The sequence below is a fragment of the Lacerta agilis genome, chromosome 6, assembly GCF_009819535.1.
Source record: "Lacerta agilis isolate rLacAgi1 chromosome 6, rLacAgi1.pri, whole genome shotgun sequence".
Classification (NCBI taxonomy): domain Eukaryota; kingdom Metazoa; phylum Chordata; class Lepidosauria; order Squamata; family Lacertidae; genus Lacerta; species Lacerta agilis.
The window spans coordinates 46,059,316-46,077,535 of record NC_046317.1 but is presented as its reverse complement, the minus strand read 5'-3'; the positions used below and the strand labels follow the sequence as shown (position 1 = coordinate 46,077,535).

Genomic DNA, 18,220 nt, shown 5'->3' with positions numbered 1-18,220 from the left:
TTTAAGCAAAGTGTACCATGGTGCTCTGGTCCACGGGGTCATGAAGAGTCGGACACGACTAAACGACTAAACAACAACAACAACCATGGTAAAAAGACTGCACAACTAATACCTCTGCAAGTGAGCCCTGCCACCCTTAAAGGGAAAGGAATCCAATCCAACAGTCTTGTTTCCCCACCCTAGAATTAAGGTCCTTGATGGTCCAGAAGCAATAGGTCATATTAATTATAGCATTAAGAAAAAAAATTGAAATACATACAGTACACACATTTTTGATGCATTAAGTTTTCCTGCCCATCACTAGCTCCGGGAGTTTACACACAGATGTTGCTGGCAACAAGACAAAGTAGTTCAAATAAACCTAGAAAATTTCATGTTTAGAAAACTCCTTGTAACATTTTCTTTGCTGCCATCTGCAAAATGAAGATATTGTTGACTTTGGGGTTTTGTTTTCATTTGTAGATGTTTCAAGATCACAGCTTTGGCTTCTGGGCATAAAGACAAGCTATAGGAAGCTTTCCTAGTTGATAATGTTTTGTTGACGATTATTTAAGCCCTAGAGCTTGCATAAAATACAGAAATATATTTAATCCAATTTGTAAATACTTTATTTAAACAAGCAGTCCATCTGCTTCAGTTCGCAGTTGCATTCAAAGCACTGCCCCACATGTTTCTGAGTCATGGGCCACCCCTTCTTATCACATTGTGAAATTGGCCAAGATCCTTCCATTATCCTGGAGTTGCAAACATGGTGCTCATGACTGATTACTTCCACTAGTGCCTTTGAAACCTCTGTGCTCCCCCTCCCTTACTCCCCTTTTCATCGTGAGGTATCAAGTACTGTATGTAGAGCTGAAGGAGAACTCAGAATTACATTCTATCGCACTGCCACTTTCAGCTGTATTTCCTCTTCAAAGCTCAGAGCAGCATCCAAGCTGTCAATCTAAGTTTTGCAAAGCACAAAATGTTGGAAGAGGAAGTGGGAAGAGTGTTGCTCCTTTCAGCTGTATGAGTTTTCCAAGGCTCAGATTGGCAGCCAAAGAGCTGGTCAGAGAGTGAGGTGACTCGAAGGGTAAGAGGGAAAGCAGCATATAATAAAAGAGGAGTGGTCTTTATATATGCCCCACTTTCCCTCTTACCCTTCTTCATTGAATTCTGCACCAGTTAAAGGTTCTGAACCATCTTCAGAAGCAGCTCCACATGTAACATGTTGCAGTAAATTAATCTAGAGGTTACCAGAACATAGACAACAGAATATAGACCTCCAGATCAGTGGCACAGTAATGGGCACCCGCATGGCCCCACAGTATGCCAACATCTTCATGGCAGATTTAGAACAATGTTTCCTAAACTCCTACCCACTCAAACCTCTCTTGTACCTGTGATACCTTGACAATATTTTTATTATCTGGACACACGGTCAACAGACCCTGGACACCTTCCACCAGACATTCAATGACTTTCACCCCACCATCAACCTAACAATGAACCAATCTATGCAAGAAATAAATTTTTTGGACACTACTATGAAAATACAGGATGGACACATAGACACCACCTTATACCGTAAACCAACTGACTGACAAACATATCTACATGCTTCTAGCTACCATCCCAAACATACCAAACAATCCATTGTATATGGCCAAGCCCTACGTTACAGCCACATCTGTTCCAACTCTACAGGCAGAGACTCTCACCTAAGAGATCTACAGCAAACCTTTTTAGAACTAAAATATCTGTCTGATGAAGTTAAACAATAGATCAACAGAGCCAGACTGATACCCAGAGAGAACTTGCCGCAAGACAGACCCAAAAAAGAAAATAACAGAACACCACTAGTAATGACATACAGCTCCCAAGTTAAAACAGTACAACGCATCATCAGAGATCTACAACCTCTCCTAGACAATGACAATTCTCTTTCTCAAGCTCTGGGAGGAAGACCTTTCATCGCCTACAGACAGCCACCCAATCTTAAACAACTCCTCACCCACAATAATACAACAACAGGACTTAACGTGGACACTGGTACCAGAGCCTGCAATAAGCCCAGATGCCAACTTTGCTGCCACATACATCCGGACAACACCATTACTGGCCCCAACAACATCAAACATACCATCTCAGGACTATTTAATTGCTCATCTTCTAACATTGTGATGTGTGTGCCATCAAATGCCAACAGTGCCCTTCAGCTCTCTATATTGGACAAACAGGCCAAACCCTACGCCAAAGGATAAATGGACATAAATCTGATATCAGGAATCACAAGATAGAGAAACCAGTAGGAGAACACTTCAGTCTCCCAGGACATTCTATACAAGATCTCAAAGTATCTGTCTTACTACAAAGGAATTTCAGAAATAGACTGGAAAGAGAAGTTGCTGAATTGCAACTAATTACCAAACTTAAAACCATGGAGAGACCTGGTCTGAACAAAGACATTGGATTCTTATCTCATTATACATGGCAAAGCTATCTTTAGCCCCTTGCTTTTTCCTGTAAGACCAATTGCAGTTGTTAACAGTCAACAGGTTTTCCACACCTATCAGCCAATCACCCATTTCCACCACCCCTCCCCACTCTCTCACTATATATAAGGGTCTGGTGACTTCTGTTTCAGTGTATCTGAAGAGGTGTGCATGCACACGAAAGCTCATACCAAGAACAAACTTGGTTGGTCTCTAAGGTGGTAATGGAAGGAATTTTTTTATTTTTTATTTTGTTTTGACTATGGCAGACCAACACGGCTACCAACCTGTAAATGGACAACAGAAGTTAGGCAGGCTGTCCCTGTCCAGGTGGCGGCATAGCTGTGCCATCAGCCAAAGCTGATGGAATGCATTTCACACACCCAAGGTCAGCTGAGCCTCCAGCGACAGCAAAAGATCCAGGAGTACGCTCAAGCTATGTATCTGCTCCTTCAAAGGGAGTGTAATCCCATCAAGAGCAGGTAATTTCCCAACCACCCATTAAAAGTGCCTCAGTTTTACCTGGATTGAGCTTCAGTTTATTGGCTATTATTCAGTCCATTACTGAGGCAAGGACTAGAGGGGTTTTATTGGAAATCCTATACACCTCTGCATTTCCCACCTTTCTTTCTCTAAACTGCCACTTCAGGGGGTGTTCACACACATGAAGCATTTTCTGCATAGATGTCTTAACATGCAGTAAATTGCATGCGTCCCCTACAGTGGACACACATTTCTGTTCTGCACACCTATATGCGGTATGCCACAGTAGTGATTTTTATTACAGGAAAACTGGTTTGAATGTTTTGTTACCTCATCACCACTTCCAGGTAACTCCAAATAGCTTTACAGAATGTGATGTTGAAATCCATCATGTGAATTACAGCACTGTTTCTTGATACTAAAACTTTTAATTGTTTCTCTTTCAACATTCCTTTAATTGACACCTCTGTATCTATCATAACTACATCCCCTAAACTGTTAGCACTTTTTCTCTCACTATAAACACTGCCTATCAACTGATGCTGTAATATCAGTAGTAACTCATGACAAGTCTTTTTATTTCACATATTTCCAGGACTCAGGGCAGAGGCTGTAACTCATTGGCAGAGACTGTGCATTGCATGCAGAAGGTTCCAGGTCCAATTCTTTGTATCCCTGGGTAGGAAGAACTCTAGTCTTAAACCCGCAAGAGCCACACGAGCTAGATTGACCAGTGGTCTGGTTCAGTATTAGGCAGCTTCCTGTACTTATCTGCATCCCACTTGGTAAGGAAGAAGTGACACTTCTGCTAGTCCTTATTTTGATTATGACTGTTTTGTCAGCTTCTGTCTTTGTATAGACTTTTTTTACCCTGGGGAGCAGAAATTGCTGCTATTTAAAATTATATGAAAATTGCTTAGTTAGTATAGGAGAAAGCACAAACTGCTTAAAGTGGAAACTGGCAATGTCTGGAAAAGGCTGTGTTCTGCCTTGAAGCTGGTGTCCTCCATATGTTTTGGACTACAGCTCCCACCAGCTGCAGCCAATATAGCTTCATTGACTGAGGGTGATGGAAGTTGCAGTGAAAAACATGTGGAGGGCGCCAGATTCGGAAGGCTGTTCTATCTACAAGGCCATGAGCAAGCAAAATAATAATAATGAAATTTTGGTGGGGAACTCTCTGTTCTTAAGGGTTGAGAACTGTGGCAGCAGGTGGGAATCTCAAGGGAGAGAAAAGAAGCAAAAGCCAAGGGAAAGAGAGGTGGGAAAACCAGTAGGGAAGGACGGTTGGAGCTGGGGCTGAAATGTGCCCATCGACTAAGCTGCAGACCATTTTTATGCACACATTTCCATATACATCTCATCTGTTTGGGCATTTTGTTAGTTAATTATTAAAGACCAATAGATTTTATAATTGCTTTAAAAAACAACTGATGACTAACATGTGGCCCTCCTTAATTTACTGGAGTACAGTTGCTCTAATCTCTGGCCATTGGGCATGCTTACTGGTGCTGATGAGTGGTAAAGGTAAAGGTACCCCTGACCATTAGGTCCAGTCGCGGACGACTCTGGGGTTGCAGTGCTCATCTCGCTTTATTGGCCGAGGGAGCCAGCGTACAGCTTCTGGGTCATGTGGCCAGCATGACTAAGCCACTTCTGGCGAACCAGAGCAGTGCACGGAAACACCGTTTACTTTCCCGCCGGAGCAGTACCTATTTATCTACTTGCACTTTGATGTGCTTTCGAACTGCTAGGTGGGCAGGAGCAGGGACCGAGCAACGGGAGCTCACTCCGTCGTGGGGATTTGAACCGCCGACCTTCTGATCGGCAAGCCCTAGGCTCAGTGGTTTAGACCACAGCGCCACCCGCGTCCCTGCTGATGAGTGTTAAGAGTTGAATAACATCTGGAGGGGCACAGGTTAGCTGCCAGTATTTTAAAAGCAGACTAGATATAGGCACATCAGGAGCTTCTGGGAACTCTCAAAAGCAAGGTGTGATCTCTGTATCATGTTGAAAAATTAACACATTTTTTCTAGTTACACAGAAGATTGTGGTTATGGAGTAAGGAGCAGTAGTGCCATCTAAGTGGTGTTGTCATGCTCTATACTGCACATTAATCTTCAGAAGGTAGTCTTCTTCAAAAATATTGTGTTGCATATCCTAATGATTTTCTGCTGTTCATAATAGAAATTGAGCACTTGTGAAAACAATACCCAAAGCATTGGATTAGGTACTGCAGGCAATCAGTGCCATTGCAGGCGCTCTGTAATTGGAGCTGCTTGATATGTCTCCACTAATCTTTCCTCGGCTGGGATTTTACATCAAATAGCTGGTTTTCTCAGGGGCACAATAAGAAGTACAGACCAAACTACAGTAAATAAAGATACCTAATCCATTCTCGACATGAGCCGAGAGCCTAGTTTCCTCATCTGTCAGAGTTCTCCCTTCCTTCGATTTATGAGGTGTTTCATTCTGCAGACATACAGCTTTTCCTTTAGCCCATGGGTGCAAAGGGCAGGGAGTATATACGGTTCGCTGGGAGAACAAGAGAAATATATTACCAGTGTTGGTGGTCAGTCTAGGGAACAGCCACACTGGAGCTACTTTCATTTTGTAAATTGAGTTGAGATTGAACTTACTCACTGTTTTGAGAAAGCAAAAGTCTGGTGGTGGAATTTTAAGTGATTCTGGGCATATCTTTATGAGTTCTCAAATGCACTTCTCACGTATACAACCCATCTACTTATGCAGTTGTGTTTCTGCTTGATATAAGCAGGCCATGGCCTATTATTGCTGTCCAGAAAATATTTGAAGTATGGGTATAATTTGTAGGAAGAATACAGCAAACCTCTGGTCTTGGATGCACATACCCTCCAATGTTTCTGCAATGAAAATAGGGACATACCATTCCATAATGATAATTTTACTATTTATACCCCACACATCTTATTGGGTTGCCCCAGCACTCTGGGCAGCTTCCAACATATATAAAAACATAATAAAGCATTAAACATTAAAAAAACACTTCCCTATACCAGCTCCACTTCGGCAACAGAGTTGGTGGGGCAGGCAGTGTGGCACTTCCCATTTCATCCCAAGTGGCGAAATGGAACACACTGCCCCTGCTCCTGTGCTGTGGATGTAACTGCTACTGGTGGCTCTCTCACTTTTCGTTGATAGGTGTTTTCTTTCTCTTTTCTTGCAATGTCCACAGCTTTCCAATTATGAAGTATTTCCAAAGAAATCCCCTAGAAGGTACAGAATGGAGAGTGGGTGCTAGGAATGTAAAAAGCAGGAGCTAGGCCTATGTGTAAGGGATGCGGGTGGCACTGTGGTCTAAACCACTGAGCCTCTTGGGCTTGCCGATCAGAAGGTTGGCGGTTCGAATCCCCGCGACAGGGTGAGCTCCCATTGCTTCGTCCCAGCTGCTGCCAACCTAGCAGTTCAAAAGCACGCCCAAAAGGAAGTCTGGTGGGCGACTGTGATGGGAGAAGAGAAGATGGCGAGAGGTGGGGTAGGATGAAAAAACAGATATGATTAACTAGGAAGGCCTATCACGGTACCCCGACGTCAGAGAGTAAAAATGGATTGGGAAAAGGAAATAAATATTTAGGATTTTTATGATATTGTGTTTGCATAATATTTTATAAGGTATGAATAAGAAGTAATAGGAGCAGCAGTTTTATGGAACTAAGAGAAAGAAAAGGATATAAGAAATTAAGAGTTGTAATATGAGGTTGTATTTTTATGTAGAAGTTACCGGTATATGACATAAGATTTTGAGATAAAGATTAAGAAGGATAGTAAATGAATTGTTAAAATGATTAGAAATGTTACCAAAGTAAATTAGAATTGAACGCAGGAGAGAGAACGGGGGAAGTCCCCCTAACAAGATTTGGAACTAGATTAGAATTAATAGTTGGTGTTTGTAAGGTATGTATTTGTTTTCTTTATTTAGTTGATGTTGTTTGTAATATTTGTTTTTTCTTTGTGGTTGTTATTCTGTTTTTCTTTGCCTGGTTGTTTTTGTTTGTTTTTTGGATGTGGAAAACCAATAAATTTTTGTTAAAAAAAAAGCACGCCCAAAAAAGTGCAAGTAGATAGATAGGTACTGCTCCGGCAAGAAGGTAAACAGTGTTTCCGTGCGCTACTCTGGTTTCGGTGTTCCGTGCGCCAGAAGCGGCTTAGTCATGCTGGCAACATGACCCAGAAAAACTGTCTGCGGACAAACTCCGGCTCCCTCGGCCTGTAAAGCGAGATGAGTGCCGCAACCCCAGACTCATCTGTGACTGGACTTAACTGTCAGGGGTCCTTTACCTTTACCTTCACCTTCAGGCCTATGTGTAGGCCAATTTAGAAAGTTCCTCCCAAGACTTTGTCATAGTACTTACTAAACTACAACCAACACCAAACCCCTTCTATTATGCTCACATTTTGTTGTTGTTGTTACTTCCCCTTTCCTGTATGTGTATGTGACAAGACTTATTTGTCTTGGATTGTAAATCAGATGTGACCTAACAAGGATGGCTGAAGTTGGAGTATGGATGGAATGTATCTTAAAAGCCCAGACAAGAACGGCTGGAATGGACCCATCACTCAGGGCTTTTTTGTGTAACCTGCCCATACCTTGGCATCATTCCTTGGTAGATCCTAGAGTATGTTCCTAGGATATAATTTCTTTCTACAGAGCTGGCGGGTTCAAATGAAAAACAGGTTTGTGAGATTATAGCATGTCAGTTATCTAACCATTTGCGATGGGCCTTTGCTTTTCTACAGAGTGCCTCTGATGGCTTCTGGAAGTCTGTGGCAACCCATGTTCCAAGAGAGCCTCATGAAATCCGTATCCTGAATCCATATTTCATCCAAGAGGCAGCTTTCAGCTTTATTGGCCTTCCTTTCAACAATGGTCTGATGGGCAGAGGGGTAAGTGTGCAGGAAGTTTACCCCTAATATGACACTTTATTTTGTGCTGCTGATAGAAAGCAAAATGTGAATTTAATCCATGATCGATAGTCTTTCCTAAAGACTCATCTAATATAGGTAATTCCTCTGGTCAAAGACTTTGTAACTTCTGTGTTTGTGCAGTGTCTAGCATACTGGTGCTAAATGTTAGATAGAAGCTGCAATAGTAATTATTAGAAAGGTGATTTAAAAATGATAAAAATAGATTTCACAAATGAGTAATGCAAATTGCAACGTTTCACAGAAGAAGAAGAAGAAGAGTTTGGATTTGATATCCCGCTTTTCACTACCCGAAGGAGTCTCAAAGCAGCTAACATTCTCTTTTCCCTTCCTCCCCCACAACAAACACTCTGTGAGGTGAGTGGGGCTGAGAGACTTCAAAAAAGTGTGACTTGCCCAATGTCATTCAGCAGCTGCATGTGGAGGAGCAGAGACGCGAACCCGGTTCCCCAGATTATGAGTCTACCACTCTTAACCACTACACCACACTGACTCTCAGGTGTGACTGGGTCAGACATGGTCATATGTGCTATATGTTTTAAATTGCTTCAATACACATATGATACTGCTTCATGTTGCTTGAGAGAGTATGTACTTATGTACTTCCCTGCCACATGGGGGAAGTACATTGTTTTTCCTCCTTCAAGATATATAAATCGAGTAAGTTGTTGTTATGTGAAATGGAATTCCCTCAAATGAATGTAGCTGGAAGATGTCAAGATAAGTTCTTACTGGGATCTTTTGGTTCCCCAAAACGGTTTGCCACCAACCCTTACTTTTGATTTTCAGGGCCATGGAGCCAGTGCCCTTAATGAAGGTGCTCATTTGCCAATGACTCCAACTGCTTGTCACAATATCAGCCACTTCCCACTTCTTTTTAAAATTTGTAGCGTCAAGTGACAGGTACTGCCAGTTACCTTAATATACATATTGTGAATCTGCAAGCAAGTGTAAGTAACTGGAGTGAAATTTACATTTTTGGTGAAAAGTTCTAGCCCATGGGAATATGGTATTCCACTCGTTTTAGTTTTACATTCCATAGCTTGTCTTACAGAGGCCAGGCTAGTCTCATTTGCAGAAAAATACAGCCTGGCCACCTGCTTCTTCTTTGGGGAATATAAGCAGGGACATACAAGCAGGTTTCAAGATTCCAGCCAATTAACAGGAATCTTACAGCACTGATTGGGGGCTCACATAATGCTGGAGTGATCCTTTTTTTTACCTGATGGCATACATTTGCACGTAATGCTACTCTTCTTGATTGGATGCTATAAGTAAGCTATTAGGGGCTTAAGCAGGCCTATTTCTTCCCTCAGTTTTCTGTTTTATTTCTTCAGCCAACACCTTTGGCAAACCATGGCTGAACTTCCCTCAAGATTCTGTAGGTACTAGAAGTTTATAGGTCCTTGCTGGGGCATTTTCCCATTATTAATATTATTTTTTAAATAATGAAATAATATATTTCTGAATATTTGGGGAATCTCCTTAATATGCAGAATTACTACCTTTGTTTGGATGATGGACCTGTTTTGCTTCCAAACTGATGGGCGTGGAATCACCTAAATTTTTTATTAGAGGGGATGGTGATGTTTTAATTTTATTACGTATTTTATGTTCTCATTTTGCGTTTTAATGTTGTGAATGGCCCTGTGATCTTCAGATGAAAGGCAGTATACAAAGTTCAAAAATAAATAAATAAATACTCAATTCCATTTTCATCATTCTTACATCCTTCACTCAGGAATTGACTCCCTTGCACTTTGAGGGATTATAGCAAAAATGTTCACTTAATTTCTCCAGTATGTTAGCAGTGTGAGTAAACATAGAGTATAAGGTAATTTGTGGATGGAACAGAGCTCCGGATTAGAGGACACAGAAAAGAATGTTTCATCTATGTCTGAGATAACTTCATCACTATACTAGAATTGATAGAATGAGAAACTACCATGCAGATGTTCCTTAAGCATCTTCAGGTCCTATTTATTTTTGATACAATATATTCGTATCATTATATATAGAAAAAGTAAATGATCCTCCAAGACCCTTCCTCATATGCCTTTTAAATATCTGGGTTTCTTTTGCTGGAAGAGGACAAATTGTCCAGCTAGATCAGCTCTGTGGTTCAGCATTCTATCTTCAGCATTGGGCAACACTATCTGATTCAAAGGAATGAGTAAAAGATAAACAATTGTTGCATAGAGCCAGGACAAGTTGCCTGTTAAGAAGATTTTAACACCTTCCCCACAGTATGTTTTTTCTTGTTCCCCCAGCAAGGTAGATAATGTCTTTTGAAAAGCTTCTTGATTAATATTTTGCAATCATTTTCAGTTAAACTGTTTTTTAATTGAGTATATTCCTAAGTATATTCTCATAGTTGTGGTTTTTTTTTAAAAAAAAATCCTCATAAATTTGTTATCCTACTTTTTGTACTAGTGACAACCAATCTAAAGGTGACATTGTGCAGAAAAATATTTCCTCATCTCAGTTTTCACTCTTTGCTTCACGGAATGGCCCTTATTCTTTTATCCTATGAGGCAGGCAGGCTAGATATTGCCTCTCTGCATTCCTGTTGGACTTTGTAATTATAGAGATGTTTGTCATCTCCTCTAAGGTAAACAATCCCAGCCTTTGCAATTTTCCTGTACAGAAGAATCAGTCCAGACCCGTGAGAGTTCATTCCCCTTCCTTTTCTGGCATACTCCACCCCCACAATACATTTTGAAGGGGTTTTTTCTTCTTCTTCATGAAATGGGAGACTTGGAATGAATACACTTTGCTAGGTGGGATTTCTAAAGGTGTGCCATGGCCTGCTATGAGAGAGCACTAGGCAGTAAGCTTCTTAGAGACTGAGTGAGTCAGACCACCTAGATGGCAAAGAGTCATGTGATAAAATTCAATCAGTGTATTTATGCAGACAGACATGGAGAAAAAATATCTAGTGATTAGACTCTGAAATCAAGAACATGCAAATTTGGTGTAAAATGCACTTCCAGTCGTTAAGAATAATTGCACCCAAAACGACTCAAAGAGAATGATGAGAAGGCCAGGGATAGTACTAAGATCGACTATTTTCCTAAACAAATGTAAGTAATCCAGGTGTTTAGTTTCTACATACGTAAGAGATAAAATGAGACATTCAAAGCTCTTTCCCCCTAAAAATTAACCTTCAGGAGTGGGAAAATAGTCAGAACTGAACATCAGGAATACATCTTGCATTATTTCATTTTCATTTTCATTAAAAGCCCCAAAGCCTGTTGGAACAAGAAAGTCTTCACCAGCCAGTACAAGGACAACGAAGAGGGAGCCAGTCTAGCTTCTCTAGGGAAGGAGTGATTGCAGTTAACTTCTCAAATATGCTCTGCCCCTAGTAGCATGTATATTCTTGTACCAGAACCACCGGCTGATAGTCAGGAGAAGTGGGGCTTCAAAGCATTGCATAGGTTGAAAATGGGTCTCCTGATGTATTAGTGACATCAGTTGATTGACTGTTGATCTTTTGGTGGGGGAGATGTTCTGCTTCTTCTGGGGTAGTTTGTCCACCTTTGGTCCTCACCTGCACTCAGCTTTCACCTGTGGCTCCTAGATGCTGTCCTAGATTGACTGGCTGGCTAAACCAGGTGAGGGTAGCTGATAGGTCTCAAACGCTCAGTAAATTAGGGACTTTCCCTACATATGAAGACAGGCTCTGACGGATTGATCAAGGGGGTGATTTCATTCATGACAGAAAGGCTTTGGGAGTGATCCCTGTGGAAAAATCTTCAGGAGAAGAAAAGGCTAAGGAATAAATCTGACACAAATCCTGAGTGGAGTCCCTAAGATGGTTGGATGGTGTCTTGTATGCCTCCTTCCGGCAACTCTTGCAGCCAAGCTGGTGCCAAATATATTGCTCTGATTTCCTTTAGAACACATCAGCAAGGTCAAAAGGGGGATCTTGTCATCTGGGCAGCACAGGACCTCCATAAACATTGCCCAGGCTTGCACTCCCAGAAAGTCACTATGCAGTTTGACTTCATCCCATGAGGTGAACTCAATTGTCTCTTGAGACAGAGGCACTGCTCTGAGAAGATTTTCTATTTTAGCAAGGATTTCCCTTATCCAAATTATGCATGTATACATTCTGAGAATCCGTTTCCCCCCACTTTCATTCTTATCAACAAAACAGCTTCTGATGAGGGGATTTGATGTGTATGGTGGGTGACAAAACAATTTTTTGCCAGCCTCTTTTTGCTCAGTTTATTTTTATTTTGAAAAAACATTATCTTAAATACACATACAATTAAATTTCTTTGGAATGTAGAAAAGAGACTGCAGAAATGAACATGCTCTGAACTGAGCTTTCCGAGGATTTGATAGGTTGTGTTACAATATCAAATTGGTAAAATCAACCAAGGAGGGCTTTAATTAGAACCTGATGTTTAACTTTATGAAAGTATGCTTGGGCATTTTTTAAAAAAATCAAGTTTATGAGACTTTAAGGAAAACAGATTTTTGCCAATGGCCTCTATCAGATGAAGTAAACGGTAAACTATTTGGTCAGATGCTTTGAACAAAAGCAAAATTAGATATGCAGGTGTAGGACCTTAGAAAGTTAGGATATTGTGCTACATATAGGGACAATTACAATCCCATCTGAGAGCTTGTTTGCATCCACTTGGGACCTCCATGTACTCATGAGTTATACTTTAGTGCACAACTGGAATGTATGAAGCAACCCCAGGGAAAAGGAGGTTGGCTATGAAACAGGGTTTCTCACAAAAGCATTGTACCTTCCTTTGTATAGACTGTGACACCTATGAGCTGCTTGTTATTACTTTAGAACAGATGCAGTGGGAATAGGAGTGATTTGCTGCACATCCTACCAAATTGATGCCAAGGGTAAATCTTTGCAGTAAAGACACTGCAGAGTCCTCTTCATGTAATGTGCAGCTTGCTCTTTAATCTTTGTGGTATCTTAAGAGTCAGTTAACCAAACCTCCTCTTTTGTCAAGAACTTAATCGAAAAAGGTACTAGGGAATTAATGAAAGATAATAATGAAAGTCTTCTCACAAAGTGCCTATCTTGAGCATGTCCAGAATTGTACAAAAAGGCGCCAGCAAAGCATAAGGTCAGGCAGAGGCTTGAGGTAGATCATCTCCTTAATAACTAGGGCCAATCTGAAATCCTTATAAAGGGTCGTAATATTCCATACCTCTTTCCAAGCTTAAATAAACTTCAGGGCGCTGCTAGCACACCACATATGGTAACAATGTGCTGCCAATTAACTTCGTAATTTTAGGGGGGTTTTCAGCAGGGTTGAGTAGGCTGAGTGAAATGGTTCAAGGCTGATCTCAAAGTGTTTCTTCCAGGATTTAATAAATGGTTAAATGCAGGAACATTCTCCACTTTGAGACTATAATTTGTGCCAGATGAATCTGGAGAATACTGTGAGGTACAATAGTGCATAGACAGCAAAGGTGGCTGAAAGATTCATTCAGTTGTATGAGGCTTGCTTTCTAGGCAGAATTGGATAGGTTGTGTAGAAAGTAGGGAAGCTTCAATGTGTTGTAGGCTTTTTATTGAGATCTGCTTCTGGATTGAGAAGTGGGTGAGCCAAGCTTTCAGGGGAAGACCATCAAATCTTTCTCCTTCCCTTAACACTGTCAGCATTATTTGGGGGCATAAAAGAAACTTTTGGTGCAGGACTTCAATGTAGGGTGTTCGCAGCATGTCTCCCCACTGCTTAAACTGCACTGGCTTCCATGTTGTCTTTTGGGCCCAGTTCAGAGTGCTGGTTTGGACCTTTAAAGCCCCATACCAGTTAGGACCAGGATATCTGAGGGATAACTGTTTGAATCACCCTGCTCATTAAAGTCATCCATAGAGATCCACTTGTCCGTTCAAATCCATGTTTTGAAACAAGGAAGAGACTTTATCTGCTACCACTCCCATACTGTGGAACACCCTGCCCTGGGGAGGTTTGTTTTGCCCCCTGTTTGTATGCCTTCCACTAGAGCAGTGGTTTCCAGTTAGCTAAGTACTGCAGACCCCCCTGCTTTTCAAAAGCCAAGCCACGAACCCCTTATTTTTGAAAATGTTATCTATGTGGTAGTTTTTATTATGTGCATAGTGCCAGCATAACCCTCCAACATGTCCCAGCACAAAACCAGGACAGGCATCTTCCAGCTTATAACTATTTCAGGTAAATAACTAAAGTCCACTACTTCTAATTAGCATTCAGGGTGCATCCTTATTAATCATTTTTTGCAGCAGATAGAGTACGCAGAATAATTCACAATCTTTATCTTTTCTGTCCTTGCCACTATCATTCCAATTATACAGAATGGAAACTAATGTTAGTAGAGATAGTATCTAGCTCTCTGTGTGGTCTTGGGTAATTCATGAGCTAGGCTTTAGTTGTCCTTTCAGCCAGTTTGTTGCTCTAGTGAGAAATGACATCCATAGGAGTGACTGAATTCAGCTGATACATATTGATGCTGTGCTCACGACCTGGCTTGTTTACCTGCTGTAAATGTGTGTTGCATTTGTATCTGTTCAGCATGATCTTAAGCTATAGAACACACTTTTCTGTAGTTATTTGGTCAAACTGGACTTTGCATACAAGAGCATGTATGCAGGGCCCAGCTAGGGGTGTATGTTAGTCTGTCTGTTTAATGAAAAGCAATCTTGAGGAGCTGTACTTTTCCATGAAACAGCTGAGACTGTGTGAATGCACACTTCAACTCTTTCCTTGCTGGCCATATTCTTGCTTAAAATCACCCTTCCCAAGCTGCCTTTTTCTGTGATTTGGCTTTTATTTGTTGTTATAAAAATGTATTTTTATGTAATGTGTCATTTGCCCCGTATTCTACACGATACCTCAAGTATATGTTGAACAAAAGATTTCTAAAATTATTTCCTTTTCAAAGGACATTGATTTGAGTCTCAAAAGCTGGAACAAATGCTAGATCTGTGACTTTCTCCATTCTCTTTGCTGTTAATTTATTGAATTTGTTGTAAGTTACCCTCCCAATGGAGACAATGCCTGAAGACATTGTTGGAAGCTGCCCAGAGTGGCTGAGGCAACCCAATCAGATGGGTGGGGAATGATGATGATGATGATAGCAGTAGCAGCAAGGGAGACACAGATTTCTGATATATGCTCCCATCTTCTTTTTCTTCTCCACACACAGGCTACATTATCTTCATCTAATCGAGAAACGAAATCTATACTCACACTCTATTGAGATTGTAGTGGGAGTTACTCTGGCACTATACCAGTGCAACAGCAACCATATCCAATATATTCTCGGCCCTGAAAAGGGGTGGGTGGGGATAAACAACTAGAAAATATAAAAACCTCATAAAAATAGAAGACATGACCATAGAGTCTCAGTAGACTCTGCAAGTGCCTTATCCATCAGAATCTGTGGTGCTGCCACCCACATGCTGTGCTGCCCGCACATGGAGGGAGCCAATTAATTTATGATGATGGGGGCACATGCCCAGCACATACAACACAACTCCATAGCACCTCCCCCCCATCAGCCCCAATCACATAGCCTGCAATGGTCCCACTATTTCCAGTCCTACATGCTGAAGTTTTAATCCCCTTCTGCTAGTCACACCCAGCATTTTGTAACACAACGCACAAAAGGGGAAGAAGAGGAGCCCTCAAATTACAGCTCCAACAGTTTCCTGTGTAGGACACCCGTACAGAGCCAAAGCAGCAGTGAGATTCTAATAGCTACCCATCCCAAGGAAGCAGTCTGTAAGAAGTGGCTTCCTGACTTTGACCAGAGGCATGTTTGCAGATGAATCCAGGGTTTTTGGCAGAAGCTAAGTACTACTTATTTTGGTGGCCAATCTGGCTGGATGTAAGATAACTTGCCTCTTATCTACAAACATCCATAAAGCAGGTTTAATTTCCTGCGATGATGGGGTGGCCAAAGGCAAGCCAGCTTTGAATGGCAAAGGGCACAGGCAGTGACTGTTGGTAAGCATCACAAGACAGTTTGTCCACCACAGTTGAGAGGCCACAAGGGATCTGTGACTAATCAGAACTCACAACTGGATGACTAAGGTGTCCCTCGTAAGGAAAAGAAGAATGCATTTTTAAATTTAATCCAATTACTGGTGGAAGATGTTTGCTGGAGGAAGCCTTTTTGTCCCTTTCTTGAAATTAATTAATAAATTAATAGTTGAATATTGGAGTATATGCTTGTGTTAGATATGGCAAAGGTTCTGGGAATTAATTAGACTTGCACTTCTGTTGCAGATTATGCAAATACTCACATACTTGGCTACTGCTGTGGGAGTAAGATAGTTTTCCTCTGGTATGTTTGTAGTAGCACCACACACATTGCTCAGAGCAAAACTAAACTAGGCACACAGTTCTGGGTCATATGTAGTGTTCCAGATAAATGGAATTTCTCAGTAATGATGCACCCATGCAGCAGCATTCATTTCTCTTGTGCACCTTGAAATACCTGTCCCCTTAAAGTCCAAGGAACACTTTACTAAATGAGCAGTGGGTGGAGGAGCACTACACTCAAGGCCATCAAACTTACTGTCATTCCACCATTCCACTAGTACAGAGGTTTTCAACCTTTTTGAGTCCACAGCTCCCTTAACCAACTACATTCTTTCTGGGGCACCCCTGTGTAGCTCAGGAGCCCTGTTATGTCACCCCTTTCCTGCAGAGCTGGCAGCCTCTCCCCCTTTCTTGAACAGCCTCCCTTGTGGGGTGTTCCCCCAGCCTCTTCTTCTTTCCCCTCTCCTTGGGAGTCCTCCAGGCAGCTGCTGCTGCCCCCCCCGGTCTCTGAGCTGCCCCCCCCTGCCCTCCTCACTCTGCCACACACAGGCCTGGGACTTGTCTGTCCATTCCCAACAGCAAGGGCTGGCGGACTTGTTGGTTGGGCTACCTTGCCCACTTGCTTGCTTCAGCTCCTTGCAGCCAACACCACCTGACCAGCCCCAGAGGCACCATTTGCCTGTGGAGCTTGTAGCCAGGGCTACTGCAACAAACAGCTGTGCAAGCCTTTGGGAGGCAGAGATGTGAGAGGGCATCAGAGGAAGGAGGGAAGGAAAGAGGGACAGAGGCCAGTGTTGTCCATGGCCCCCGTGGCCATCATTCAAGGCACCCCAGGGTGCCACGGCACACTGGTTGAAAACCACTGCACTAGTAGGATCTGAAGCCAGATCCTACTAGGGTGGGGAAAAGGATTCCTTACCAATCACTCTAGCAACAATGCATGCAGAAGTGCCAAAGCCCTTTCTGAACAGTATCTGGGATGAAGGAGATCCTGAAAAGGGGAAGACAAATGTGTGGGGCAGTCTGAAACTATCTTGTAACTTGGACACTGGTGGAATAGACAGCAGGGTAGCATGTGCATTGTCTTTTATGGCACAAAACCAAGCTTGGAAGACTTACTGTTTGTCATGGAGCTTGAAAGGATACAGAAGCCTGCCTGGAACGATTAGTTCAACAACCCCACAGAGGAACAGCGGGGAACATCCTGGTCATTGCTGCTGATCATGGGGTGGGCCTCTCTCACGATCAGCATGGAATGGAGTGTGGGATATATTCTAAATCTGGGAGAGAGCAGCCTGCAGAGAGCAAAGGAAGTAACAGAAAGGAAATAAAAAGCAATAATTAGGAGCAGGCGCACATAGTCCCTGGACCTAGATGCAAGTAAGATTTTTTAAGGACGTCAGAGAGGAGATGGAGGTGTCACATGGGTGCTTAGTTAGTACTCATGCATCAGCCTCCCCATCACCACCTGAGTATACTTCCACATTCCCCATGGAGTTTGCAGTAGAACTCTGACATTTGCAGGCACAGCTTGCATGCAGGCTGTGATACTGGAAGTTATAAGTTCTCACAAGTTTTTGGCCAGTAGCAGCAATGGTTAGATCAGAGTGCCTCGCCCTTGCCAACAGAGAGTTTAGTTGATATGGGAGGCACTGCTCTCTGCTGTTGGGATGGAACAGTGCTAGTGCAATACAGTTGAGAAAAAATGCAGTACAGTAAACGGGTGCAAGACATATAAAATTGCTGCAGCAGTTATACATTATTATAATATGTGATCCTTCTTGTTAAGATATACAGGGTTCTCTGTCCTTCCCCCTCCCCACTCATTGGAGTGGAATGGGAATTGCTATTGAACATTTGTGTCTGGGGTCTCAAAGTGTAGTATCAGGGAAATATTATTAATGTGTGTTGTGAGGTCAGGCTATTTTTTGCAAAGTCCTGTTTCTCTCTGTTTCCCATCACCAAAGTTCCCCTGTGAGTTGTAGTCCCATAGCACATACCCTTGGAGTT

The 18,220-nt window shown here is 42.1% G+C and overlaps 1 protein-coding gene across 12 annotated transcripts in view; it reads left to right on the top strand.

Annotated features, from left to right (window-relative positions):
• Positions 1 to 18,220, top strand: part of ST3GAL3 (ST3 beta-galactoside alpha-2,3-sialyltransferase 3) — a 174,844-nt gene that overhangs the window by 129,551 nt on the left and 27,073 nt on the right. For all 12 annotated transcript variants that reach the window (XR_004426849.1, XM_033152358.1, XM_033152365.1 and 9 more), the window contains one exon: positions 7,734 to 7,880. Coding sequence is in view for 11 of the 12 variants with exons in the window: in XM_033152358.1 (XP_033008249.1) it covers positions 7,734 to 7,880 (147 nt within the window). In the remaining variant the exon portion in view is untranslated. The remainder of the gene's footprint in view (positions 1 to 7,733; positions 7,881 to 18,220) is intronic.